Consider the following 26,499-nt stretch of genomic DNA (forward strand, 5'->3'; position numbering starts at 1 on the left):
CCCTTCGGAGGATCTCCTCTTTGTCTAAGTCTCTCTGCTGCCTAGAGGTCCCCGCCCTCCCGAGACTGAAGAGGAGGGCGTGGCTACGACAGGGGCGGGGCGGGGCGGGGCGGGGCGGGCAACGGGGCCTGGGCGCCGGCTGGCTAGGCTGCAGCGACCGGCGGGAGGGACGCGGTGGGGATCGAAGCGGGAGCTTAGCAGAGCGGAGCCCAGGCGGCTGCGGGGCTTCGTGGCGGCGAGAGCGGGACCGGGACGGAGGACTTCATGGCGCCAGCGGCGTCTGTCTGAGTAGCGGGGGCGGATCCGGCCGCGGCTTCTCCTCGCCATGGGAGACGTGCTGTCCACACACCTGGATGACGCGCGGCGCCAGCACATCGCAGGTGAGGACCGCTCAGCGCCGCGCGGGCCTGGGGCTCCGCCGGGCATCCCGGGCCACGCCTCCATCCTCGCGGGGCGGGGGAGGGGGTCCCCGAGAGTCAAGGCCCGGAGCGGGAGCCAGCCAGACCCTTACCCTTCTTCCGAACTTGTTCCCTCTCGGTTTGGGCGGCCCTTCCATGCTATTATGTGTGCTCTCTTCCCCCTTTGAGGACCTGAAGACCCCATTTCTCTGCGGGAACTAGCTCCTGTTGGAGCCCTGTCAGTCCAGAACCCCTCCCCTATAACCTAGATCGCGTGGCGCAGGGGTTGCACCTCTTCTTCCCAGCAACGTTCCAAGCCTACCCTCCACTCCAGACCCTGCCATATGTAGTCAGAGCTTCCTTACTTCCCTGGGGGCTCAGCTGACCTGTCCCACCTCGCCTTGGCCTTAGCCTCCCCCTCCCCCGTACACGTGGCTAAAGCTTACAGGAGGATGGGCCCTTGGAGGGTTTGGGACCTCACATTGAGAGTGGGGTTAAGGAGAGATGGGGTGCCCTTGAGGGGGCGGGTCCTTGGCCTGTTGAATTGGCTCTAACTCAGCAGAGTGCTGGCACTACAGCTTAAGGGGGCTATTCATGGCCAGAGCTGGCTCCTTCAGGGCCAGTACCCAGCCTCCCAGTACTGTCCTTCAGTCAGCCTTGTGCTCCGGCATGCATGGTGGACACTTTTCAAGAAGGAGTTGTTCCCAAGTCAGTGGTGGAGGTCCGGATCTAGGTTCATTGTGGAGAGTAGGAAGTGGGTGAGAATCTTAGGCTGCCCCAAAACTCAGCTTGGACTGACCACACAGGTAGGTCAGGCCAGGGAGTCCCGAATGTAATTTCAGCATTTTTGCCCAGGTGTGAGATCTTGAACCGGTCTCTTAATGTCCTAGAGCCTCAGTGTTATCTTTGAAAGGGGTCGGTGTTGCCTTCTTACCAACCCTAATGAGCATTGCTTAGCACAGAGGGTATAGGACAGGGTACCAGCCAGTTGGGTTTATCTGAGAACATGAAGAGGTGACAGTTCCTCTGGCTTTATTTGTCTCCTTGAGGTGTAGTGTCCCTACATTGTCTTGATGTCCGGTTGAGTGCTTACCCCACATCCTCTTGATAGCAGGGACCCTTTGAAAGCAAGGACACCTCTGTCCACCCTAGCAGGGCACAGAGAAGGTGCCAGAGAAAGGGCTGCCCAGTGCCTGGGCCTGAGCTGTGGCCTGAACTTCCCTTTGTGCCAGGCCTGGAGCTGGGCACATGGAATGGTGATTTAGAACAGATCAGATTATTTCTCACCTCTCAACAGTTGGGGGGGGGGTTAAGTCCTGGAAGGCCTCCTTGTGGGACAAGGTCTGAGCTCAGGAAGGGCAGGGTGGAGCCTTCCTGTCCCTTCCCGGTTGGTGGCAACCTCCTGGGGTTCTATAACAGTCTCTCCATTCAGGACCCCTCTCAGGGCTTTCAGCAAGCATGGGTGGGGTGTGCCAACTTCTGTGGGTTTTTTCCTTTCCCCACATTCAGATCTCCCACCTTCCCAAGTCTTGGGCTGAGAACCCACCCCTGCCCTCCGGGTCCGTTCCCAGAGTGGATCCTGAGCCAGGGAAGGTAAAGTGGCTCCTTCTGGAGAGGGCTGAGTTTGTTTTGTGGATATAGGCTGGGGAAAGAGGGTTGTGCCCTCTCAGAACCTGCTTGCCTCTCTTCCTGGCACTTAAGTACTATTAACAACCCCTTCAGATGCCTTGGATTCCATGGCAAGCTCACCTAGTGGGGGGGAGGGGACTCCTGAAGTGCAGGGTGCGGGACTGCGAGGCAGCTGACGGTGAGAGAGAGCTTCCTTAGGAATTTGTTGGGGGGGGGTTTGTGTTTTTGCCACTTCCAGCCACCCGTTCACTCTCCTCACCCCACCCAGCAGGTACTGGAGCACCACAATAGCACCTGATTAAAATTCCAGAGCCCTCCCTCCCTATCTGTTGAAGTGTCAGCTGTGGGAACACCCCTTCCCACAGGGCCCTAAGCTCCCAGGCCTAGGGTGCTGCGGCTTGGCTGGCAGGCTTGTCTCCTCCCCTAGCAGGTGAGCAGGTGAATGCCAGCCTGCAAGTCCTGGCAAAGGTCAGGCGTGCTCTTACCAGGGTGCTGTTATGCTGCCCGGCACCTTTCATCCCGAGATTTCAAAGCCTCTGGCAAGCGGAGGCTTGTTCCTACCCAGGGTTGGTGATGCTGGCAGCAGGGTAGTTTGTGCACGTTTAGTATGGAATGGCCTGAGAGCTAGGAAGCCCTTGTCACCTAGGGGCTGCTTATTTTCCCTAGGGATATGGCACCTGGTGGCTGAAGTCCCGTCTACCCTTCTAGTTATGAGGACCTAACTACTAAAATTTCCTATAAACTTTGACGGGAGCAACTTTAAGTCCCAGCTCAGACCACAAAAGTGTTAGCTGGCTGATCTTGGACCAGCATTTATCTCTAGATTTTTTTTTTTTAAAGATTTATTCGTGTGTGTGTGTGTGTGTGTGTGTGTGTGTGTGTGTGTGTGTGTTGAGTGTTTTGCTCCCATCTGTGCACTGAATGCGTTCCTGATCAGAGGAGCTGGATTAGAGATGGTGGTTAGCTGCCATGCAGGTGCTGGGAATCAAGGCCTCGCTCTTCAAGAACACGTGCTCTTGCTGGGTGGTGGTGCGCACACCTGGAATCCCAGTACTTGGGAGGCAGAGACAGGCGGATCTCTGTGAGTTCAAGGCCAGCCTGGTCTACAGAGCCAGTTCCAGGACAGATTCCAAAGCAATACAGAGAAACCCTATCTAAAAAAAAAAAAAAAAACCAAGTGCTCTTAACCACTGAGCCATCTCTCAAGCCCATTCTCTTTTCTTTGTAATCTCTCCAACACTAAGCTATATCTCAAGTCTTTTTTTTTCCCCCTAAATTATTTATTTATTTTCTCAAGACAGGGTTTCTCTATGTAGCCCTGGCTGTCTTGGAACTTGCTCTGTAGACCAGGCTGGCCTTGAACTCACACCTGCCTCTGTCTCCTGAATGCTGGGATTAAAGGTGTGAATCACCACCACCCAGTTTTAATTACTTATTTTGAGACAGTTTTACTAAAATGCCTAGCCTGCCTTGAACTCAGTTTGTAGCCCAGGCAGGACTTGAATCTAAACTCCTTTTGTTTCTCAACTCCTGACTAGCTGGGATTACAGGCCTCTGCCACCAGACCCACCCCTCTCCTCCTTACTGAGGATTGAATCTCAGTTTTCTTATCAGTAAGATGGGAATGACAATGGTAGCTAGGTACTGCTGGGAGGATCCAGTAGTTTAATGCAGATAAGGTCTGGCCCAGCCTAGCACTTGGGCAAACGTCATATTAAAGGGATTGTTCTTGAGTTTCTGTAATTTCTAACGTTGGAGTTCAAAGGGGTGGGGTGAGGTTTGTCCTGTCTCTAGAGTCAGAATGGCCAGTTCCCTGGATCTGAAGATAAACCTGGCTTTTCAGAAGCCTTGGTTTCTGGCTTCCTTCACTGTGGCAGTTATGTGTGATGGATGTAGGGTGTGGATTGAGAGATTAGTGACAGGGACAATGAGTGACATTAGGGTATTTAGAAGGGCTGACCCTCAAATGAGTTCTGAGCCCTTTGGGGGTTTTTATGCAAATGTCTGGAGCCCCAGAAACCAAGATGCCATGGGTGAGGGGTGGGGACTGGAACCTGAGCTGTTACTGGGGGAGCTGACATTGGCTTCCACGGGAAGGGAAATCCCCTTCTCCATGAGGTTCATCCTCAAGGGGTTCATCATTGTGGTTCACCCCTCAGTAAAGGTGCAAGAATTGTCCCACAGAGGGCAGAGTGTGCCAGCACTGATACGCCTGTGTGCTCCACCCACCTGCCCTGCGATCTGCTTTATTAGAAACAACAGCTTTATTGAGACCCAGCTCCACACCCTGTACCATCTACCCTCAGAGCATGGTTTTAGAATGTTGACTGAGGTGTGCAACCTTCTTCACACCAAACTGGGGACATTTCAGCCTCCTTGAAATAAACCCTGGACTCATCAGTAGCCACCCAACTCTGCCCTCCCTGTCCTCTCAACTCTGGGCTGCCTTTGTCAGATTGCTAGAGCAGCGTGTGCCTGGACACTTTAGGAGGGGAAGTATAGAGACCAGAACTTCCAACTTTCTTTCTTGGCCGCCGCTCCTCAGAAGAAATCGTTTGTTTGGCCACCTCTTCCACGAAGGTTCACTCCTATGGCTGGCCTTTTCCTTCCACTCAGAGTGCCCTTCTGTGCCTGGGGCAGTGCTGTTGTCCAGGGCCCTGGTAATAACTGCTTGGGATTTTACTGGCATCTTGCTAGTATACATTGTGATGCTTAAACCTCTCTGTATACATCTTGTCCTAGGAGCTGGTATCAGAGGTCTCCAGGAGAACTTCTGGGGAATATAAATATATCCATAGCTTTTGGGAGGTGGCAATCATTTCATACCTCTCTGCCAAGACCTGCTTTGTTATTGAGGTTATCACCCTTTCTGATAACTGGGTATGAAAAGGGGATCATGTTTATTTGTCAAGAAAAGCAAATAATATCTGTTTGCAAATTGATCTTAGCACCCCCAGGCCTCTACCTCTCCCGTTCTAAAAGTGGCTGCAGGTGCAGAGTGAAGGGTGTAGGTGTGTTCCACTGCCCCCTCCCTGCTTAATTGTCGTGGAGGGTTTTGCCAAGAGACTAGGCAGGCCGGATGCTTGATCCAGGCCTGGGTCAGCAGCCTCTGTGGGTGACTGTCTGGGGACTCTGCTATCTCTTGTTGAGTCTTACATAATGTGCTTTTGTTGGCTTTGACCCTGCGCTCCCCTCCCCTCCCCCCAGCCTCCTCTAGTCTTCTATTTGGTCCTCTCCCACCCTTTAGCCTGTGCTCTGGCCTCCTGGGGGCCTCCCACCTCACCCTCCTGGCCTTCCCACACTGGCTGCCAAAAGAGACCTTTCTAATCCCAAACTGGGCCGTAGCCCTCCCTCCCTGCCTCCTGCCGCCTAAGGAATGAAGCTGAAAGACAAGAAAGGCAGCTCACCCACCCCCTGCCCAGCCATGTCGCCCTTCTGTAGCATTTCCCGCCTGCCCCTGTTTGTGGTCATAGGTTGCTGGGACTGTGACTCAACACTGTGTGCCTTGCTTCTTTTTCTAAACCATTTGCAATAAACATCTTTCCCTAAGTCTGCATGTCCTTCTAGGTGAGGACATTTCTTAGGCTTTCTCCGAATGCTGGCTTTTGGGTTGTTCCTGCCCTGTTTGTTTTTGGAGCAGAGTTTCTTATGTATGATTCCTTCCAGGCTGTGATTGGCTTTCCTGCTAAAGACAGACTCATCTTGTAGTTATATTCTATCCCTACCCTGCCTGCTTTTATTCATCTGGACATGTCCAGGAAGGTTCCCTCTTGGGAACCCAGGGGACCTCTGAGCATCTTTCAGATGCTAGTGCACTTGAGGGACTGCCCATGAGTTGTTTAGTGTGCACTGAAGTCTGTGGCCTCAGGGTATGTGGCTCCAGTAACTGTTCTGCTGGCCTGCTGCCCACAGGGACTGGTCCATTTCCTGTCTGAGAATGGCGGGTGATAGAGGAGGGAGGGGCAGAAGCTGTTCTTAGGCTGTAAATGCTAAAATAGTTGGTTTTTGGTTTTTTTTTTTGGACATAGCCTGTTATAATCCAGGCTGTCCTCAAATTCACTGGGTAGCTGTGAATGACCTGGTACCTGCTAAGATTTCAGGCAGCAATAAACCCAGGGCCTCATTATTCTAGGTAAGAGTTCTACCAACTGAGCTATAGCCCAAATCTTTTAATTGAGCACTTATTATGTACCATGCCTGGATTAACTCAAAGAATTACATGCATGGCAGGCAGGAAACAGGGAAAGCTAAGGTTTTAGAGACTAAGTCCGAATTCCACTGTGACAGGCAGGGGACAGTGTGGGACAGACCCCCAAAGAGACATGGACAGGGGCTTGGAGGGAGTGAGGGAGATGAGTGGGGACTATGGGGTTTGGGTCTGAGGCTCTGGTAGTTGCACAGATATAACCCACCCCATAGTCACTACTCCACCCCCTCCCCAGGCAGAGCTCTTGACTCACCAGAAGCATCATCCTCCTGCGGTCAGTCGGGTCACAGATTCCTGCGCTGCCTTTTCCTCCCCTGGCTCCACCCCCACCCACTTCCCTGCTGGGGAAGCCGGGCTTTCTGAAGCCCAAGTGGGGAGCAAAGCCACACTCCTCTAGGAGGAGTTTCAGGGCCTGAGTCACTGGAGCTTGATGGTGAAACGGAGAACGGGAAGTGCTGCCTGTGTGGTGCCCGGCCACTCGGGACCGGCCTCATTAGGAAACATGCTTGGTGAATGGGAAGCAGGGCTCTGAGAGGGCACAGAGCAGGGTTTTGTTGTGTAGCTTGGGTCTAAGTCTCTGCTCTGTCTCATGATGAATCGGTGTCTCTGGGCACATGGTCTGTGAGCCTCAGGGGTCTCAGTAAAAGATGGAGGTTGTTTTTGCCAGTATCCAGTACGGCAATCTTTGGTTAGTGCAGTGTAGGGTGAGTAGACAGCTATCCTATTTTGTTTTGAGACAGGGTCTCATATATCCAAGGCTGGCCTTGAACTTGCTCTGTGGACTCCTGGTCCTCTTATCTCCATTGTGTGCTGTCATTGCAGATATATGACACTGTGCCCTGATGTGTGGAAGTACCGACTGGCTATACCCCCAGCTTGAATGATAGCTTACATTTGCTTTTGTTTGGTTGGTTTTTGGTTTTTGATTTTTTGAGACAGGGTTTCCTGTTGTACTCCTGGCTGTCCTGGAACTTGCTCTGTAGACCAGGCTGGCCTCAAATTCAGAGATCCGCCTGCCTCTGCCTCCTGTGTTCTGGGAACAAAGATCTGCACCATCACACCAAGTTTTTACATTTTCTTTATTGTCTGTAAGTGTCTGTGGATGATGCATGAGTGCCGCGGTGCCTATTTGGAGGCCAGAGAATACCTCTGTGGTTCTCTCCTCCCACCTTTACATGGGTTCTGGGGAATTGAATTCTGTCGTGTTTACATGCAAGGGGTTTTGCCTATCCTGAGTGGTGGCTTTTTTGGTTGTTACTCCACTGGGCCTGCTTGACACCTTAGGAGACATACCCGATTTGTCTGCCCCTCATGTGTGGTCAGCTTTGTATTCCAGGAAACATGCATGCCTGAAGGCGAGGGTATAATGATTTCACTAGACCCAAGATAAATGATAAATGGGTGTTTATTGGGGAACACTAGACAATAAGAAACCCTAGTCACCAGCCAATAATTTTATAATTAATATAGCATCTGTGTGCTTCTTCGGGGCTGAGAAGGGCGGTGGGACCAGCCAGGACAAAGAACCCCTGGTTACACACGTCCCAGCCTGAGCTACCCCAGCTTTCGGTTCAGGATGCCTAAGGTACTCATGTTGTAGGCACAGAGCTGTGAGATGGGGCTGTGGTTCCCCAGCATTGTTTACTCAGTGTCTGTCATGAGTTAGGACACAGAATATAAAAACATCGTGTATCCAGAATTAGATTGTGTATCTGAACCTGGTCCTGTCCACCATTTGCTGTTGATCCTGGCCAGAGGCTGTGCATCTCTGATTGGTCTCCTCATTTACGAACTTAAGATCAATATTCTCTTTTGGGAAGTCTCTGCTTTTGAAAACCCTTTCCCAGGGCTCTCAAGGCCTAATAGGTCGGTTACTGTGTGGAAATAAAGGTGCATGCCTCTGGAACCTTCTACAGGTGATATGCTCAGGCCGTGGGCATACTGGGTCAGTCTTTCTTTTATTCACTCAGTCAGCAGTTATGGAATTTCATCTGGGCTTAATGGTGCATGCCTGTAATCCCAGCACTCAGAAGGGTCAGGAGTTAAAATCATTCTAGGCTTCGTATCCAGTGCGATGCCAGCCTGGGTTACACGAGACCCTGTCTCAAAGCAGCAGCAAAGTGTTAGTTGTGATGGTCTGCCCACTGTGTAGGCCTAACTGCTATGTTCAATCCCCAGAACCCCTGGTGGAAGGAAGGAAAGATTTTGTGAAGTTGTCTTCCACACATGTGCTGTGTGTGGTACTCTTGAGGGCTTCCACACCAATACACACATACAATTAAAAAAATGGTATTTCAGACCCAGTGACAGAGCGCTCACTTACTTGCAAAGGAAGCTGAGATAGTCACAAAGCCTTTCCTGTGCCGGGGACAAGCTGGTCATAATTTCTCAGTGGTTGCCCTTTGCTTGAAGCTTCCTGGCTGGCTGTGTTCTCACAAGGGGAGGTGGGGAAATGTGGGGTGGAACGAGCCATAAGTGTTGGCCTTGAAGAGGAGGGGCTTTGTCCTGAGAGACCTGGGAACCTTGGCTCATTTCCAGGCGGACGTTGCAGTGGTGGGCTGAGCATGGTGTGGGTGGTGAGGGGCATGCCCCAGGTGGGGGGTGGAGTGGCCAAGGCCTCAGTGACAGTGACAAGTGTCACCAGTTTTGGCCCTGCAGGGATGACAGAACCTCACAAGGCTGACCTGACATTCTTGGATGGAGGATGACCCCCCTCGGCCTCTGCTTTTATCCTTCTCATATTGGAGGCTCACTCTCCTCCCCGACAGCTCCAGGTCTGAGGAGTGGGCTTCCCAGATTCCAGCCATACTGGGTCACCATGTGGGATTGGCTCAGTGAGACTGTGGCAGGGTTTCCTGATGTCTCAGCCCCAGCTGTGATGTAGAGTTCATGGCAGGACTCTGGCTCAGGAAATCCCTTCTTTCACAAGGAAGTGCAGGGCTGGGATCAGTGAAATGGCTCAGCAGGTAAAGGGGCCTGTCACCAAGCCATGACATAACTTGGATCCCTGCAGCCCACACACTGGAAGGAAAGAACCAATTGCTGCAAATTGTCCTCTGACCTCCTCACGTGGGTAGTGGTGTGTGTGTCCCCTCCCCCAGACACACAAAATAAGATGTAAAAAGAGAAAAAAATAAGAAAGTTGAGACAGGATTTCTGAGCAGGGCTGGGTACTCTGGCTGGTACCCGAGCATCCCAGGAGGAGGAGGAAGACTAAATTGTGGCTTGTAAAGTGTGAACTCCACTTTCCCTCTCTATCTGCAGGGTATAGGCCCGCAAGCAGGCCACACAGTCTGAATGCCAAGGGACTTTGGCAAGTCCTTCCTTTTGTCTGTGCCCCTTCTGGGACCCTTCCTCTTTGCCATTCTTAACCAGTGGTCACTAGACTGGTGTCAAGAGCCCAGCTGTATCAATCAAAGGACAGCATAGCCATAGTGGGTGTCTGTTGTACAAAGATCCTGCTGAAGGAGGTAGAGCTGCTCTCAAAGCTGTCTTGGACTCAGTGTAGGCCACATGCTGGGGATGAAGCTGGAACGTAAGCCTTAATTCTGTGGAACATGTGCAGGCCAAGAAGTTTCCAGCAAGCACTGTGGTTTGTATGACAGACACAGTGGGTGTTTATATGTTCCTAAGGGCATGCTGGCTTTGAACACTCCATCAGCCTTGTTCAGGGGGTCATGTGTCTGGCTGTGATGGTGTGGCAGTAGACTTCTGCTAGGGACAAAGCTGTGTGACTTTACTCATGATGCTTTCCTCAGAGCTTCAGGTAAGGTGGGAACAGTGACCCCATTCCTTGCCTCTGGAGTACCTTTTCTAAAGGTTCTGAGAGATGCCCTGTAGAGTTTTCGGACCATGCTAGGCGCCAGCTACATGGCGATGACAGCCTGACCCAACGGCTTTGAACTTGTGATTCTTGTACTTTCTCCTCCCTTGTGCTGAGGTTGCACGCCTGTGCACACACTCAGTTTCATGTGGTGCTGGGGATTGAATTCAGGGCCATGTGCACACAGCGCAAGCATTCCACCAACCGAGGCACATCCTCAGCACTGAGGTTTTGTTCTGAGATAGAGCCTTGAAATCACAGCAGCCTTTCTGCCTCAGCCTGCCTCAACTCTCCAAACCCTGAAATTTACAGGTTATGTGTTATCATAGCTGGTGTGTGTGTGTGTGTGTGTGTGTGTGTGTGTGTTTGCTCTTTATTTAGCTGAGCTGGAACTCACTATGTGGACCATGCTACCCTTTAAATCACAGAGATGTGCCTGCCTTTGCCTCCTGAGTTCAGAGACATCTGTGATGCTTTTTTGTTGGTTTGTTTTTTGAGACAGGTAGTCCTGATTGTCCAGAAACTCACTCCATAGACCAGGCTGTCCTTGAACTCGAGGTGTGCCTACCGCTGCTGGGATTAAAGGCCAGTGCCACCACCCAGCTAGGGCCATTCTTTGGAATGTGAAGGTGTGGGGAGGGGGTTGGCAAAGGGAGAGGAACAGGAGCTTAAGCTTTGGGGTTCAAAAGTTTTCTTTTAGTTGACTGGCCCTTGAGTCCCTGCCTTGGCCTTGCAGTTGCTGATGAGTGGCAGGTGATTCTCCCCACCCCCTATGGACACTTCTGCCTTTCAAGTGGGATGCTTGAAATGATCTAAATGTCAGGAGGCTAGGAGGATTACAAGGTCAAAGCCAGCCTGGAGCACATGAGGAAACCCTGCCAGAGAGAGAGAAAGGAATGAAAGAAAGAAGAAGAGATAGATGATAGATAGATAGCTCGGTCTAACTGGTCTTGCCCTTCATTTCATCACTGAGTAAACTGAGGCCGTGAGAGTGGGAAGGAAGAACCCACAATCTAGAGGCTGCAGAACTGGATGGATGCCTGACTGCCCCCCCCCCCAGGACCAGGGAAGGGTGACTGGGCTGGGCTAGGCTGCAGAGGGTATAATTTTGAAAACTGAGTAAACAAACAAGTCCTCAGTGAGCAAGGCAGGCCCTGTGTAGCGTCACAGACGGCCTGTGTCTGAGGACAGCCTGGGCTTGTCCACTCACAGACAGAAAACTGTATCTGGTTAAAAATAGCCAAAGCCCCACTTTCCTCCCACCCCACCCTGTATTTAAGGCTGCCAGGAAAAGGGGAGGGGGGACAGATTGCCCCTCCTTGTGGGGAGTTGAGCCCAGCCCCTGGGAATGACTTCAGAATGACTCTCCAGGCTCTGCTCAGGACAGTCACTGTGTGTCTCTGGGCCTCAGTTTCTTCCGTAAAGTGGTGGCGATCACATTTCGTGGTGACAAGATAGGGAGATGATGTGAGTCCAGTGTGAACACAACAGGCCCTTTGTCTGTCTGGTCTTGCTCTGGCTGGGGCCTCAGAAGTTAGTCCTTTAGTCTTGGCCCGAGGCAGGGGCTTCTGCCTGAGCAAAGGGGTATTTTCTTAATGACTCAGGACCCCTCTGGTCTTCCTAGGCGGGGCTGTAGCAGGCTGTATTAGCTCAGCTTTTCTCTTTTCCTGTGGAGACACTCATGCAATCTAAGACTAGCTGCTGAGGGTCTTGCCCTGCTGGCCTGTGCCCCTCCACCCCCATGTGGGGCCCAACAGACTTCCTGTGCAGTTAGGGCAGCTCAGTGTATCAGGCCAATCAGCAGTAGATGTACTCAGAACTGTGTGTAGCCTTGGATGGCACCTGCCTCCACTCTGAGCCTCATTTCCCCCATAGTGCAATGTCCCCATGCCCCCAGACCCTTCCAGGCACCTCTGCATCTTGGAGTCATGTTGTAGATACTGAAAAGACATTACAGGACTCTCAGACTCATTCTGTAGCTCCTGTGCCTGGGGTGGGGGGGTGGGAGAATGGGGGTGGGGGTGGGTGGGGGTGGGTGGGTGGAAGGAGGTTGGCTGCCCTGGTGGCCATCCTTACTAACATATTTGTAGCACTGGAGGGTTGGTTGGTTTCCCTGGGCTTTCTGGGTAGACAGTGGCTGTACTGGGTGGTTTTGGGTCAATGTGACACAAGCTAGAGTCATCAGAGAAGAAGGAGCCTCAGATGAGAAAATGCCTCTATGAGCTCCAACTGTAAGGTATTTTCTCGATTAGTGATCAATGGGGAGGGCCCAGCACAAGTGGGTAGTGCCATCCCTGGGCTGCTAGTCCTAGATTCTATAAGAAAGTAGGCTAAGCAGCCAGTAAGCAGCACCCTTCATGGCCTCTGCATCAGCTCCTGCCTCCAGATTCCTGCCCTGCTTGAGTTCCTGCCCTGATTTCCACAGAGATGTGGAGGTGTAAACCAAATAAAACTTTTTCTTCCCAATTTGCTTTTTGATCATTGTGTCTTTATCACAATAGAAACTAAGACAGTGGCTTTGGTGGCAATAGCCTGCTCTTCTATCTCCTGGCCAAGTGCCCTTAGGCCAGTAACTTTCATTTGCTGTAAAGTAAGTTGTCACTAATCCTCAATGGTTGCAAAGGTTTTGAATTTGTATGTGGCTGGCAGTCACTGCTCTGTGATGAGGGACACTGTGGTACTTAATACCTAGATGTGTGGGAAAGGAAAGATCCCTTTTGGGGCTGGAGAGATGATCCAGTGGTTAAGCATACTTGTTGCGTCTGCAAAGGACCCCTGTTCAATTCCCAGCACCCACGTGGTGGGTCACAACCATCTGTAACTCCAGATCCAAAGGAGCTGAAGCTCTTCTTCTGACTTCTATGGGTGTGCACCTATTGTACATAATACACATAGGGAAAACATTCATGCTACAAAGAGAGATATTCCACTCTTAAACTGTGATGTATAGGGACCTTGGAATCCTCTGCATGAGGGAGGGTGTGTGGGTGTGGATTTTGGGTGCTGTGGGCAGATGCAGGAGAGCATGGGCTTTTTCTCTGTCCTCTTTGAAGGAGCAGTCTGGGCCTATTTTGTCCGAGACCACAGGCATAAGATGCGTGCATCTTCTACACAGGGTTTCCTTCCTCTCTGTATTCCTCTTAGTGTGACTCACTGGCTTTCAGATCTTTGTTCTTGTTCCGGAGGATAAGGCCAGGGATTTGTTCTCAATCGGGATGGTCCTCTCCTAGGCTCCTGATCCCTTTTCTGGTTCTGGCTGAACCCTTAGTGTAATGGGCAGGGGCCAAGTAGACCTTTAGCCTCGTTCTTGGTATATAACAGGTTCAGCAGTGTATATAGACTGAGAGGCCTCTGTGTGCTTGGCATTGAGCTGTGAAGGCCAAGCCCAGCTATCTAGGACCTGCCTGTGCCGGGACGTGTTCAGTTGGCTGCTTGAAGTTGCCACCTTTCTGTGAGAGCTTGCTTTTCTCCGTGTGGTAATCATTGTTATTTGATCCCTTGTCACAGATGAAACAACTTTCTGGTGTCCTAGGGCCCCTAAGAGGGTCCAGGTGGCTTGGTGACTTCAGTCCTTGTTACCTATCGTAGATGTGGTCCTGCTGCTAGCCTCATGCAGTGCGGAGGGGAGCCAGGAGCTTATGTTCTTAGGCAGAAAGATGAGCTCTGAAGTTGCTGTGGCTGAAGCTGTGTGAACTGTTAAAGGCCAGGTGGGAAATGGCCGTGTGAAGAGATTGGTCCACACACCCACAGGTTTAGAAGAAAGATCCTGGGACCTGCCTATGCAGCCTCTTAAGGGAGAATTAGCCCTAGCTTAGTATGTAACCAAGTGGAACCACCACACAGGGAAAGTGAAACAGTGTATCAATAGGTATTATTCAGTGGTATAATGTATAGCCATGAAGCCTACCTCCATCTTCCCAGATCGGGTTTCTCTCTAGCTCTGGCTGTTCTGGAACTCCCTCAACCACCAGACTGGCCTTGAACTCACAGAGATCTGCCTGTCTCTGCTTCCTGAGTGCTGGATCTCCTTGATCTCCTTGAATGTCTATGCAAGCTTCAGGGATCAAACTTAGGTTACCATGCTTGTAGAGCAAGGACATTTAGCTGCTGACTGTGTGAGGTCATACAGTCCACTCTTCCAGAAACCCTAAGACACAGAAAGACAATTGAGTTTTCCCAGAAAGCTTAACCCTGGTTCTAGGACAGCCCCTGCCCAGCCTCTGGGGCTAGATTAACTGAGGACTTGGCAGTCCCAGTACTGACTGTACAAGGCCAGGTCTGGAGCTGGATGGGCCAGCCCCAGGTCACACATCAATGATAGAAAAGGCCACCAGCCCAGCATGCCAACTAAAGTTGTCACCTGAGCTCAGACTTTGTGCCTCCTCTTCCTGATTTGACTGTCAAGGGCTTCTGCACCTGCACAGACTGGGAAACTGTAGCAGGCCAGATCTGTATGCAGCATCTCCCCAACTCTATAAAAAGCTGGGGTCTACAGACACTCACCTGGGCAGGCACATCACTCCACTTGCCCAGCCCCAGGGACAAAATAATTCTCAAGGATCCTGTATAGAGTTGTGGCTGTAGTTATGGCAGTGGCTGTGGCCTGTAAGAACACAACCTCCTGGAAGGTTTTCCTTTGTCAAACTTGGGACCTCATTTCCTCCTCCATCCATCCTTTATAAGCTCCTCCTCCCAAGAGCCCTAGGGACTCAGGCAATAGAGACCAAGGTACTTGCTTTCCAGTGCTCAGTGTGTGCCAAGCAGAGCATCCCTTATGAAGCTCATAGTACAAGGAAGGGGCAGGCCCCAGGAACCACTTAGCCTTAATCAAACTCAAACATATCCCAAGTTCCATCCGTTCATCTAGGGTGCAGGGGGGCCCTGTCCTTAACTGTTTGTTACCAGTCCCCACTCAGGACAGAAGCCTGACCAATTATTTCATTTTGCTTTGATGTAGGCTCTTATGTAGTTCAGGCTAGCCTAGAACCAGTGATCCTCCTGCCTCAGCCTCCTGAGTAGCTGGTACTACAGCTGTGAGCCACCATACACAGCCTTCCATCTATGTGGATATTTTTGTGCCTGACATTGCAGCCTGGGGTTGAGTTTCTCCAGCTCGGCTGCACGCACCTGAGTGGCTCTGCACTGGCTCATCTACCGTCTCCTTGTCCCCCCCACCTTCTTTCCTGGATTGGAGAAAGCGATTCCCCTCTTGTCCTCACACTGTCTGCTGTCAGGACCTGGGGATCTGGAAGCTGCAGATAAGAGTGTGAGTTCATGGGTGGGCGGGCTGGGAGGGGCCTGGCATTTCCAGGCAGCTTAGGACAAGGGCACTGTAGGCACCCGGCAGATACACAGTGCGGGCTGTGGTCCTGTTCAGCCTTTCCTGCTAGGGCTGGGCTAAAGTAACTGGTACCTTCTATTTATTAGTTCTTGGTAGAGTGGCACTGACTGGCACTTATTGGACTCTTCCTGCCAGGCAGACAGGGTGTCAGGTGCTCCTGGCACGCCTTATTGTGTCCTTACAACTTTTGTTGTTGTTGAGACAAAGTTTTGTTGTGGAACCCAGGCTGACCTTGAATTTACAATTTTTCTGCCTCAACCTCCTCAATATACCTAACCTGAGTTATATATATACACACACACACATACCACTATACCTAACCTGAGTGGGTCTTTTTAAAAAAAAACTATTATTATTATTATTATACTTTTTTGAGGCAGGGTCACTCTGTGTAGCCCTGGCTGTCCTGGAACTCACAGAAATCCACTTGCCCCTGCCTTCAGAGTGCTGGGATTAAAGTGTGCTCCACCACTGCCTGGCATGGCTGGGTTATTTTCAAAGCTCAGTTTATGGAATGAAATCAAGCCTCAGAAAGACTCAGCTAATGGTGGAGCTGGATCTGTGTAGTCCCAGTGTCCACACTGTTCCTGTTTACCTACCTGGGGCAAAATCTTTCTTCAGTCTCTGCTTGCACATCTCTGATAGTCAGGAGCTCCCCCTCTGGAGGTCACCTGCCCTTTCTAGGCATCAGATGTAGGATATAGTCAGAGCCTTCACTGAGGTCCGGGTGCTGTGCAGGTCACCTGCAAACCAGCTTCAGCCTCAGCTTGGTCAGCCTGTGGCTGCAGCAAGCCCAGAATCTGGTTCCTAGGGGATTTTCTTTCCTTTTCTTTCTTCCTTCCTTCCTTTCTTTCTTTCTTTCCTTTCCTTTCCTTTCCTTTCTTTCTTTTTGGTTTTTCGAGACAGGGTTTCTTGAACTCACAGAGATCCACCTGCCTCTGCTTCCCGAGGGCACCACCACCGCCTGGCCCTAGGGAATTTTCTAACTCTGTGATTGTTCATGGCATGGTGCTGCTTAAGTACTTCCCCCTAGCCTGTGTCGAGCCTTCCCTTCTTCTTTCAACCACCCATGGGAAGGATCTTGGAGAGATATTGAAAGGTAAACAGACAAGAAGCTAGCCTGGGGGACCATGTGCCAACTGGTGACAGATGATCAAGCTCCTGAGGATCTTGGGTTCTCAGCTAGTGCTGTCTCTGGGGATGATGACCCAGTATCTCAGGTGATTGATGCTATGTTGGGGAGGTGTGGGGTGAGAGATGGGGTCTGGGGTGGGGGTGTAGGGTGGCACCCCATCCACAGTACTGAGGGAGTAGGGCTGGGGTCTGATGAGGTCTGATGGGTTTACTTCTTTCTGATTAATTAACCTTTGAATGTCAAGGGCCTGGAGAAAAGTAGGTCCCCCTCCCTCCTCCCTCTCTTTTTTCCTCCCTCCTTCCCTTTCTTTCTTTCAACAAGGTTTCCCTGTAGCTCTGCCTGTCCTGGAACTCACTCTGTGGACCAAGCTGGCTTTGAACTCATAGAGTTTCACCTGCCTCAGCCTCCTGAGTGCTAGGACTAGGGACATGCGCCACTATGCCCAGCATGTTTCCCATTTCCTGACTGCTCTGCAGAAGGACTGGGTAGTTGCTGCTAATGGACAGGCTCCCTTCCCTAGCTGCTCATGTGACCGTTAGAGCTAGGGCAGATGAAACGTATTTATTTCAATCCTTCAGTCGTTGCCATCAGTAATGTGAACTCCTGCTTGAAAGGCTTTGTGGAGTTACTCTTTTCATTTAATCCTCTGGCACCTGATGAGATGGGGGTTGCTTTCTCAGATATACAGCAGGGGAAACTGAGGTTTAGAGAGAACGAAGCCATGTGTTTGTTGTCTAAGCCTGCAGCATGGACCCCTTGCTATTGCAAGGAAAGCCCTTGACCGACAAGGGGCGGAGCAAACAGATTGCTGCTTCCCTGTGTCTACATTTTCTGCTGGGCACTTTAGCTCTCTGCTTCGCCTAGCCAGGTGCTACATCCCTTGAACCCTGCAGATAGTGTCACTTGCTCTCCTTTGGGTGACTAGTAATTCCCATTGTATGGTCGATTTTACAAATTGTATGTCAGAGGCCAACTTGTGGGGTCCTGGGATTGAACTGAAGTCATGAGACTTGGCTGTTAGGTGTCTTTACCCGCTGAGCCAGCCATTACTGTAGCGTATTTTTTGTTTGTTTGTTTGTTTGGTTGGTTGGTTTTTTGAGACAGGGTTTCTCTGTGTAGCTTTGTAGACCAGGCTGGCCTGGAACTCAGAGATTTGCTTGCCTCTGCCTCCCGAGTGCTGGGACTAAAGGTGTGCTCCACCACCACTCGGCTGTTTGTTTTGGTTAAAATTTTATTTCTGTTTATTTTATGTGCACAAATGTTGGCATATATGTATACCAGGTGCATGCCTGATGCCTGTGGAGGCCAGAAAAATGTGTCTGATCTCCTGGAACTAGAGTGACAGCCAGTGTGAGCCACAGTGCAATTGCTGGGAACAGAACCCAGGTCCCCTGCAAAACCAGCGAGTGCTCTTAACCATGGAGCCATCTCTCCAGCCTCATTGTGGTTTTCGTTGACAGTCCATCTCCTTCATTAGATCCTAGAGCCTATCCCTGGAGACACATAGAGAGAGGTTCTTGGAGGGTGGGTATGATGCCAGTCCCGTGGCAGGCCTTGGGTAGGTGTAAGCAGGCTTGTCCTGCTCTGGGGTGGGGATGTTGCTGGAGGCCTGGGCCCCTTTCTCAGTCTGCTCTCCAAGTGCAGGGATGTCGGTGTCCTGGCCTCCTAGAACAGGCTGCCAGCTGGAGGCTGCGGGCACAGAGCTCATGCCAGGCAGGTGGGTGGAGCTGGGATGAGAAGCCCTTTGTTTCTCCTGTTTGTGTCCAGATGGGAACTGATTTTCCCGACTGAAGTGGAGGATGTGGAGGGCAGTTTCGGGTGCTCCCCCACCCCCAGACATTTCCCCAGGCCTCCACCCTGGCTGCCCTCTCCACCCCTCAGGCCCTCCCTCTCAGCATTTACCCTTCACCAGACCTGTTGTGGCTGAGTTCTAGTTAAATATTTACTAACTGAGAAGTTTGCAAGGCGGCTTTGTGCAAAAGTCCCAGCTGACTACTCCCAAATCTGTCTTGGGATGAGGAGACCCGGCCCTCCTGGGCCTTCGGAGCCTTTGCAGGTGGCTTTCTTGGCGTCTGGAACTAGATAACCTTTCCCTCTGAGGTTACAGGATGCTTGGATCAGGGAGAGAGGGCAGGGGCCAGGCTGAGTCCTGGGGAGCCCAGGTGGAGAGTGCCTGGAGATCTGCTCCCTAGTTTCCTGACCCCACCTGCACAAGGGTCAGCCTTCCCAAATGGCCTATTCACAAGGGAATGTGGCAGGGCAGGATTCAGTCAGTGCAGCCCACTTGAAGCCTTGACTGTTAGCAATAGAACCCATCATATCTGACTTCTCCATTACCATTTGTTATAGCAGGTGGTCTGTGACATCCTGCCTGGTTTAGCGTTCTTGTGTAATGCTGGGCAAGTCACTGAACTCTGAGCCCGGGGCCCTCATCCAGAGAATGGGTCTAAGCAGTTTGTCCTGATGGAGTTAAATGAAGTCATGTGACAATTATTGCTAACATGCTTCAGAAGTGCTTAGTGTCTCTGGGCAACTGTGGCATGCATTAGCTCATGCTGTGATGATTATAATTATATGCAAATGGGGAACCAAAGAGCCTTAAGTGGTAGGGAGCAGGGCAAGGAAGTCTGACTGAGATTTTGAGCCTGGGAATCAAGGAGTGGTGTTCTGCCAAAGGGTGTATTTCAGGAGAGAGTGCAGAGCGGGGACACACTTGGTGTCAGTGGGGTACAGCCACAGCAGAGGCTGGGAAGGGAAGTGTGGCTGAGAGCCTCTGCCGTGGATTCCATTCATTGCTACCCACTGATGGGCCACAGCATGTTAGGACAAGGCGTAGGTGCTGTGTCAGCGCTGATAGCCCTGCAGTCCCCTGGGGCTGTTGAAGGCTACCTCATCCTTAACAAAGCAAGTCGCCTGATCCCCTGGACGTTGCCACAGTCTTTGGAGTCCAGCTCCTGCTGGCCCTGTGGACAAGTCTCTGATCTCACAGCCTCTGTTCCCCAGTGGCAGTGATGCGCCTAGACACTTGTGAGCTCTGGCAGGTCAGGATTTGGTGTCGTACTCGGTGACCTGTGTGAGAAGTGATAGTTCCCTGCCAGCCTGGTGTTTCTTCACCTGTGTCTAAATAAAACTTTTTTTTCCCATTTCCAAGTGCTGGGGTTTGAATCCAGGGTCTCATGCGTGGCAGGCAGGTGCTCTACTGTTATACTGTATCCCAGCCATCTGGCTGTGGCTAACAAACAGCTCTATAGCTCCTCAGTGAAATGGCAGAGTCCAGTGAAGCATGGTCCCTGGACATCTGGTGTCCCCAGCCCACAGCAAATACATACACAGACATGCGGTGGAGCTGTGTTCCTTCATGGGAAGGGGGTTCCGGGCTAGTCTCTGGTCTCAGAGTCTAACACAGCAGAAGGTCCCTTCAGGACACCAGCAGTGAGCAGTGAGGGAAAGCTCATGTGACATCTACTTTCCCAACAAAGAGGGACTGTGTTGGATATGTTCCTTCATCCTCGGGGACCTCCGAGGCCCTGGCTTCTGCACAAACCTCTCTTACACTTGAGGAGTCTAGGGTCAGTGTGGATGAGCGGGGAGCACCCACCTATTCTGGGAATTTCCAAAGGAAGAGATGGTTCAGGGGATGGGGAGCTGAAGCATAGCTCAGCAGAGGAGGGGTGATATTCAGTATTAGAATGCTCAGGGTACTTAATAGGAGCCACGCCTTTATCCCAGAGGGAGCCTCAGGAGGTATGAGCACGGGAGGATCAGGCAACTCCCTCCTCGGTATGAGGAGGACCAGAGGGAGTCAGGAGTAGTTTGAGGCTGAGGCAGGTATAAGAGGGTAGTCACCCAGCCAGGGCAATGGCAGGAGGTACAGGCTGACCTGAGGTGAGCTGGCCTGTTCACTGACCTGAGTCATCTCACAGTTACCCTCTGAGGCCCAGAAACAGAGCCCCATTGCTGAGGACACCCTTCCTTTTAGGACATCTTGCCAAGAGGCCTGCATCAACCCCTGCTCTCTGGATAAGCCTGAGTGGTGTGCCATCAGCTGTCACACTGTCCCTCTCTGGCCTTGTCTCTGCAGGCCTGTTTGTCCCAGATCTTCTCATGGGCCCATTACCCACCCTCTCCTGCTGGATGGTGGAGCCTGTCATACCTTTCCTTCCAGCTCCTACCTGATTACTGGTCCCAAGCGGGAGCCCTGCATTGGTCCTTCTGACAGGGCCACCCACAGGCTGCCGTCCTCATCCCAGAGGTCGACAGTCTCCATGGTGGGTGTGAAAAGTATTTTCCCAAACTGGTTCCCTATTAGACTGAAACTGTTCTGAGTCTGTGTCATTTATGTATATACATATGATGTATATTTGTGTGTATTGTATGTTATCTGCATGAGTCGGTTTAGATACCTATATAGGTGGTTGTAAGCGCATGTGGAGGCCGAGAAAGTTGACATGGGTGTCTCCCACACTCGCTTTGTGCTTTACTTTGGGGACAGGGTTTCTCCCTCAACCCTGGGACCTGCTCATCTCTGCCCCAGCACTGGGGTTAGAGAACTGGGGTACCGTGCCTCTACTTTTATGTGGGTGTTGGGTATCCAAACTCAGGCGTGGTTGCATGGCAGGCATTTTACCAGCTGAGCCATCTCCAGTGTGTCTTCTACACCATTGGTCTGTCCCCCCCACCCCCACCCCACCCTCGATTTAGCCCCCATCCCCCCACATTGTTTATATGCTATGTGTTCTCAGAGAAATCACTTAATCTCCCAGGGCATTGGTGAAGTAAGGTCAATGCAAAAAACCACGATGCAAAAGGACTGTGGACCTGGCTCAGTTGGCAGTATTTTCCTTGCATGTGGGAGGTCCTCAGAGCTGCAAGAAGAAAAAATAACACTCATAGTTTTAGATGGGTGTGGTAGCTCCTGCTTTTAATCCTAGAACTTGGGAGGTGGAGGCAGAGGGCTCAGGAATTCAGTCACTCTTACTACGTAACAAGTTTGAGGCCAGCCTGGGCCACATGAGCATTAATTATTCTGGGTGCTGAGGACACCTAAGTGGATGACTGCTGGAAAGTGTCAGTAGTGTGCATGATTCAGAAGGGAGCCTTTAGGTGACACACTGAAGCCTGTTGAGCTGTGCTGTGTGACTCAAGGAGTGTGTGCCTACCTCTCTGGGCCTCAGTTCTCCTGACTGTGCCAGTCACATGACATAGTTTCTGGTATTTGACTTCATGACTCGGGGAACCTGAGTGCTTGCCTCCACTCTGCCTCAGTCCTTAGTTCCTGGGGTGGATAGGTCATCATCCTAGCCACTTCCCCCACCTCCCTATCTGCCCTCTTCAGTGCTCTGAGAACCAGGCAGGCCAGTTCTGAGTCTGCTCCACCCTGCAGGTGCTGTCACCTGCTGGGTTTCAGTCCCCATGAAACCCTGAAACTGGGCTGGGCCTGGTGGTGAGGCTTGTTCCACGAGCCTGCTGGAGGGACCAGCCAGACCAGGATGAGCCTGGCTCAGTGCCCACATCTGAGTCCAATCAGGGCAGGACTTGTGTGAAGTCCCTGTGTCCACACAAGTTCTGCTGCTGTCCTGGTTGGAGATCGTCTTCTTTGTCCTAATGCCATCATCGTGGAAGGAGATTCAGGCTCGGGGCCCCTGGGTCTTGGACCTGATCTCAGGTCTTGCTTTAGCTACGCTTTCATGAATGGTGTGGGAGGGGCTCTCAGTTTTGTGTGCTGCCGCTCCGGCTCCTTGCAAGAATCATCTCACAGTGGAGTCAGTGCACCTGTGGATAGAGACCAAGTAGGATTTCCAAAGGGTGCACCATGCTGGGGGCTCGCAAAGCAAACTTCCTGCAGCGTGTCCCCAGGGGTCCCCTCTCTTTTTACCATACTCAGTTTAACCTGCAGGATGGGCCCAGCTCTCCAGGATTTCAGGGCATCCTGGGGCTCTTGCTTTTGGTGGCTTCTGCTATCTACACAGGAAGTAGCGTGATCCCTAAAATTGTCACTTTGGAAAATCAGAGATCAGCATTCTTCCGGCCACTGAGCTGTTGTTAGTGTTGGTCATGTGCATCATCCTTATCGGGGCCAAGTGTCTTGTGCTCATTGGTTCACTGATTTCCTCATCGCCTGATCAGGCGAGTACTGATATACCATCTGTGGAGAGGGAAACAAGCTCACAGAGAGAAAGTGCCTTGGCCAAGGCCACACAGCTAGTAGGGGCAGAACTGAGACCTGAGCCCCTGTGCCTGCAAGCCATTGAGGTGATGGAGACCTTGTTGTGGGTTGTGTCCTGGCCACTTCTCAGTCCCAGGTGGCTGTGGCCAGCCCTGACCACCCTGACTCATGAGCAGCTCAGTGGAGGTGCTGAGGGCAGCGTCTTGGTCTGCTCCCAAAGCCAGGGCAGCACTGCTGAGGTTTTCATTAAGACCTTAGGTCGCCTGAGACATACCTGCCTATTTTAGCCCAGGGAGGGTCAGCCAGGGAAGGGGTGTCCAGCAGGTGGGAAGGTGCTGTGTCAGCCTTGTCTACATGCACGGGAGCAGGTAGGGAGCTGGAGAGCCAGGGCAGTCTCTTTTATCTGACACCCCTGGGAAAGTCACTTTGCCTTTCTGAGCCTGGATGTCCCCACCTGTCAAACGGGGCCAGTTAAGCTTGCTTTGCTTCCCCTTGGGGCTGGATAAGGACCTGGAAAGTAAAGCTAGGGCCTCATGAAGGCACTTTGTGGCGGTGTAAAAGGCCACTGGGGATGGGGCACTCCTGACAGGTTCTGGGGGAAGTAAGAGTCAAAGCTGATTTCCGTTGGCCTGGGACGCAGTTCACTGGTAGAATGCTCACCTGGCATGCATGAAGCCCTAGGTCCGGTCCCCAGCATTGCAAAAACAAAACAAAGTCCCACTTCTAACTAAGTGTTGTGGCAGAGCTCTGTAACACCAGTACTTGGGAAGCTACAGTAGGAGAATTGTCTAAGTCTGAGGTTAGCCTAGGCTACATAGTAAGTTCTAGGCCAACCTGGGCTACATGGTGAAACCCTCTTCACTCAGATAAACAACTCCTCCTCCAGAAATACCTTCTCTTTCCTTTCAGGCTGTGTCTCAGGAGCACAAGGCCTGAGAAGCCTGTGCTGAGTTCTGGGTACACCCAGGGCCTCTGGGAATTGGATGCAGAATTAGGAGGACTGACTGGTGAGGGGCCTCTCTGGGTTACCCATGAGCACCCCTGAAAGGTGTATCCAGCTGTGGCAAGACTCATCAAGCCTTACTCAGCTGACTTGCTTCAAGACTGGGCGCGCGCACACACACACACACACACACACACACACACACACACACACACACACACACACGAGAAAAAGAGAGAGAGGGGGAGGGAGGGAGGGAAGGAGGAAGGGAGGAAGGAAGAGAGAGAGAGAGAGAGAGAGAGAGAGAATGAACAAGAACACTTTGTTTTGGACCCATGTCCTGACAATTGGCCTTTTCAGAGCTTGGTGGAGAACCCTGCCTCCTTGAGGAATTGCCTAGAGACCAAGGCCTGAGGCTTGTTGCCTTGAGGCTGCCTCACACAGCTCTGGGTTTTCCAGCTGTTCTCAGTGACAGGGAACCAGGCAGGGCCTCTAGGACTTCCCACTTGGGGCCCAGCTTGGTTTCTGTTGACTTATCCAGGAGTGGCCTTCTCTGAGACTGCCATTATAGCCAGGAAGTGGGAGGATTTTGTTTGTTTGTTTATTTATTTGTTTGTTTTCTGAGACAGGGTTTCTCTATCCTGGAAATCACTCTCTAGACCAGGCTTGCCTTAAAACTCTGAGATTCACCTGCTTCTGTCTCCCAAGTGTTGGTTTGCGACTCCACCGGCTGGCAAAGTGGGAGTTTCTATACAACGTGTTTCCCCAGGGCCCTGCAGAAAAATCTGCCTGTAGAGCCAGGTAGCCCAGCTTCTGTGTGAGGTGAGCCCAAATCTGAGGGGCATTGCTGGCCCAGGGAGCAGAGATGGGACGCCCAACCCAGATGGGGTGGTGGTAGGGAACCTGGGTGCACACAGAGGACACACACCTAACTCCTATTTTGTCGGGTCTTTTGTTTTTTCCTTCCTTCTAGAAAAAAAAATCTTTAATGGTTTTTTTTTCCAAGCTGTTAAAGTTGTACCTGGTAATGAGTAGTTGTCCACCTCTCGCCTCCATAGTTTTAAGAAGAGCACTGTTTTAGTGCTCTGGGCTATGTATGCAGCACTGTCCCTGCCGTGTTCACACCATACCCTGCCCTGTCCACATCCTGTCTGGGTTTGTGGAGGAGCTCTGTGATTGATGCCTGGCTTCTGAGAAGAACATGAGGGTCTGAGAGAACTAGGGGGTAGGTTACTTTCTCCCATCAGGCCCATCAGTTTCCATGGCCCCCACTGCTCCTCAGGCAGCAGCATCTGGGCTGAGTCAGTGCACATGAGGGCGAGGGCCGATGAAAATATGCCACCTGGGTGGGTGAGGCCAGCCCACACCCACACACAGCCACCCATGCATGTGTAGCTATTGTACTAGCCCCTCGGTTCTGGCCCAGGGTCCCTGAGCTGGCCCTCTGTCATCACGGGGGCCACAGACTGCCTCCCACTCCCCTCTGATGTTTTGTGCTCAGAGCCCACTCAGATCCTAAGTGTCTCCAACTTTGTGTGATCTAGCCAGCCCCTCACCTTTTCTAGTCCAGAGCTCATCATCCTCAGGGTGGTCAGCCTTGGCCTCAGAGACCCCATTTAGTGTCATCCCAGATCCACACACCGGAGTGTCTCCAGAGGGTGTGAGGACATCGGAAGGGCTGATGTGGGCAGGTGTAGAGAGAGCTCTGCCCCCCCACTCATTGGCCCCCACCCCAACTCTAGTCACCCGCCCTACCCTGCAGAGCCTAGGCTGGATGCTGAGTCATGGAACCCTCTGATGCCCTGGAGCTAGCTGCATGCAATCAGTGACAAAAGCCGAGGCTATGATGGCCCCTGCTTGTAATCCCAATACTCAGTAGGCTGAAAGCAGGAGAATTGCTATGACTTTCAGGCCAGCCTGGGCTACATAGTGAGTTTCAGGCGAGCCTGGGCTATACAGTTAGACATTATCTCTAAAGGGGTGCTAAGGAGTGTTTACAGGGAGGGTGGTATGAAGGGGCTGGGATGGCAGGCCCAGAGTGCCTACTCATATCTTCTGTCCCTCCTGAGAGCCGTAAGTCCAGGTTAGAACCCCATGCTGACCTTTGGGGTCTCCTTCGTCCCCTGAAGGTGCCAGATCCGCATCCCTTGTGTTTTGGGGGCACTTCCGTAGTACCAAGCAGGCAGGATTCTCCTGTCCCCATCTGTCATCCTCTTCCAGCTCTTCCTGGGGTGCCAACTCACAGGCCAATCTTCCTGCCACTTTCCTAGTACTGCGCTTGGGTCCTGGTGCTCACCCCTCCCCCAGCCATTCTTATCTTTGCTCAATAACCAATTGGCCATTGGTGCACCCCTGAGTTCCTTTCCTTGGTTAATCCCCTGCTATGTGCTTAAGGGACAGCCAGCTCTCCCTCTACGCCCCCATAAGAGGTCTGTCACCTTAACACTAGCTGCTATCACACCCAGTCCATCCTGTCCACTCTAGAGTTGAGAACGGATATGTAGCATGAGGGTCCTGCCTTCTCATGTGTTGTTTGTAGATCAGCTTGCAAAGAGTTTGCCAGATTTGGGTCATGTTCACTATGGTTCCTGGTGTCACTAGTGGAGGGTTCCTGGGATTGCAGTTGGGGCAGTAGGGTTCCACCTGGCGCTCTACTCTTGGATGCGTGAGTGTACCCTCTTTTGTCACATCGTTTAGTGAAGATGTGCCCCCATCCCCACACCATTTCTGCCCTCCTCTCTACTTTGTCCTGGCCCCTGTGGCTTCTCCCTGTCTAGGATTCTTGCTTCCTTTTCTTAGCTGTGGTCCCATCTCACTTGGGTGACATATGCTCACCTTTGGAAAAGATACTGAGTGA

At 51.8% G+C, this 26,499-nt stretch overlaps 1 protein-coding gene across 1 annotated transcript in view; it reads left to right on the forward strand.

The window, feature by feature from the left end:
• The first annotated feature begins 230 nt into the window (after positions 1–230).
• The window catches only part of Niban2 (niban apoptosis regulator 2), a 46,176-nt gene continuing 19,907 nt past the window's right edge, over positions 231–26,499 (forward strand). Inside the window, exon 1 of the mRNA XM_051185226.1 lies at positions 231–380. Coding sequence (XP_051041183.1) covers positions 326–380 — 55 coding nt within the window. The 5' untranslated portion in view covers positions 231–325. The remainder of the gene's footprint in view (positions 381–26,499) is intronic.

This window comes from Phodopus roborovskii, unplaced genomic scaffold, assembly GCF_943737965.1.
Source record: "Phodopus roborovskii unplaced genomic scaffold, PHOROB, whole genome shotgun sequence".
Taxonomy (NCBI): domain Eukaryota; kingdom Metazoa; phylum Chordata; class Mammalia; order Rodentia; family Cricetidae; genus Phodopus; species Phodopus roborovskii.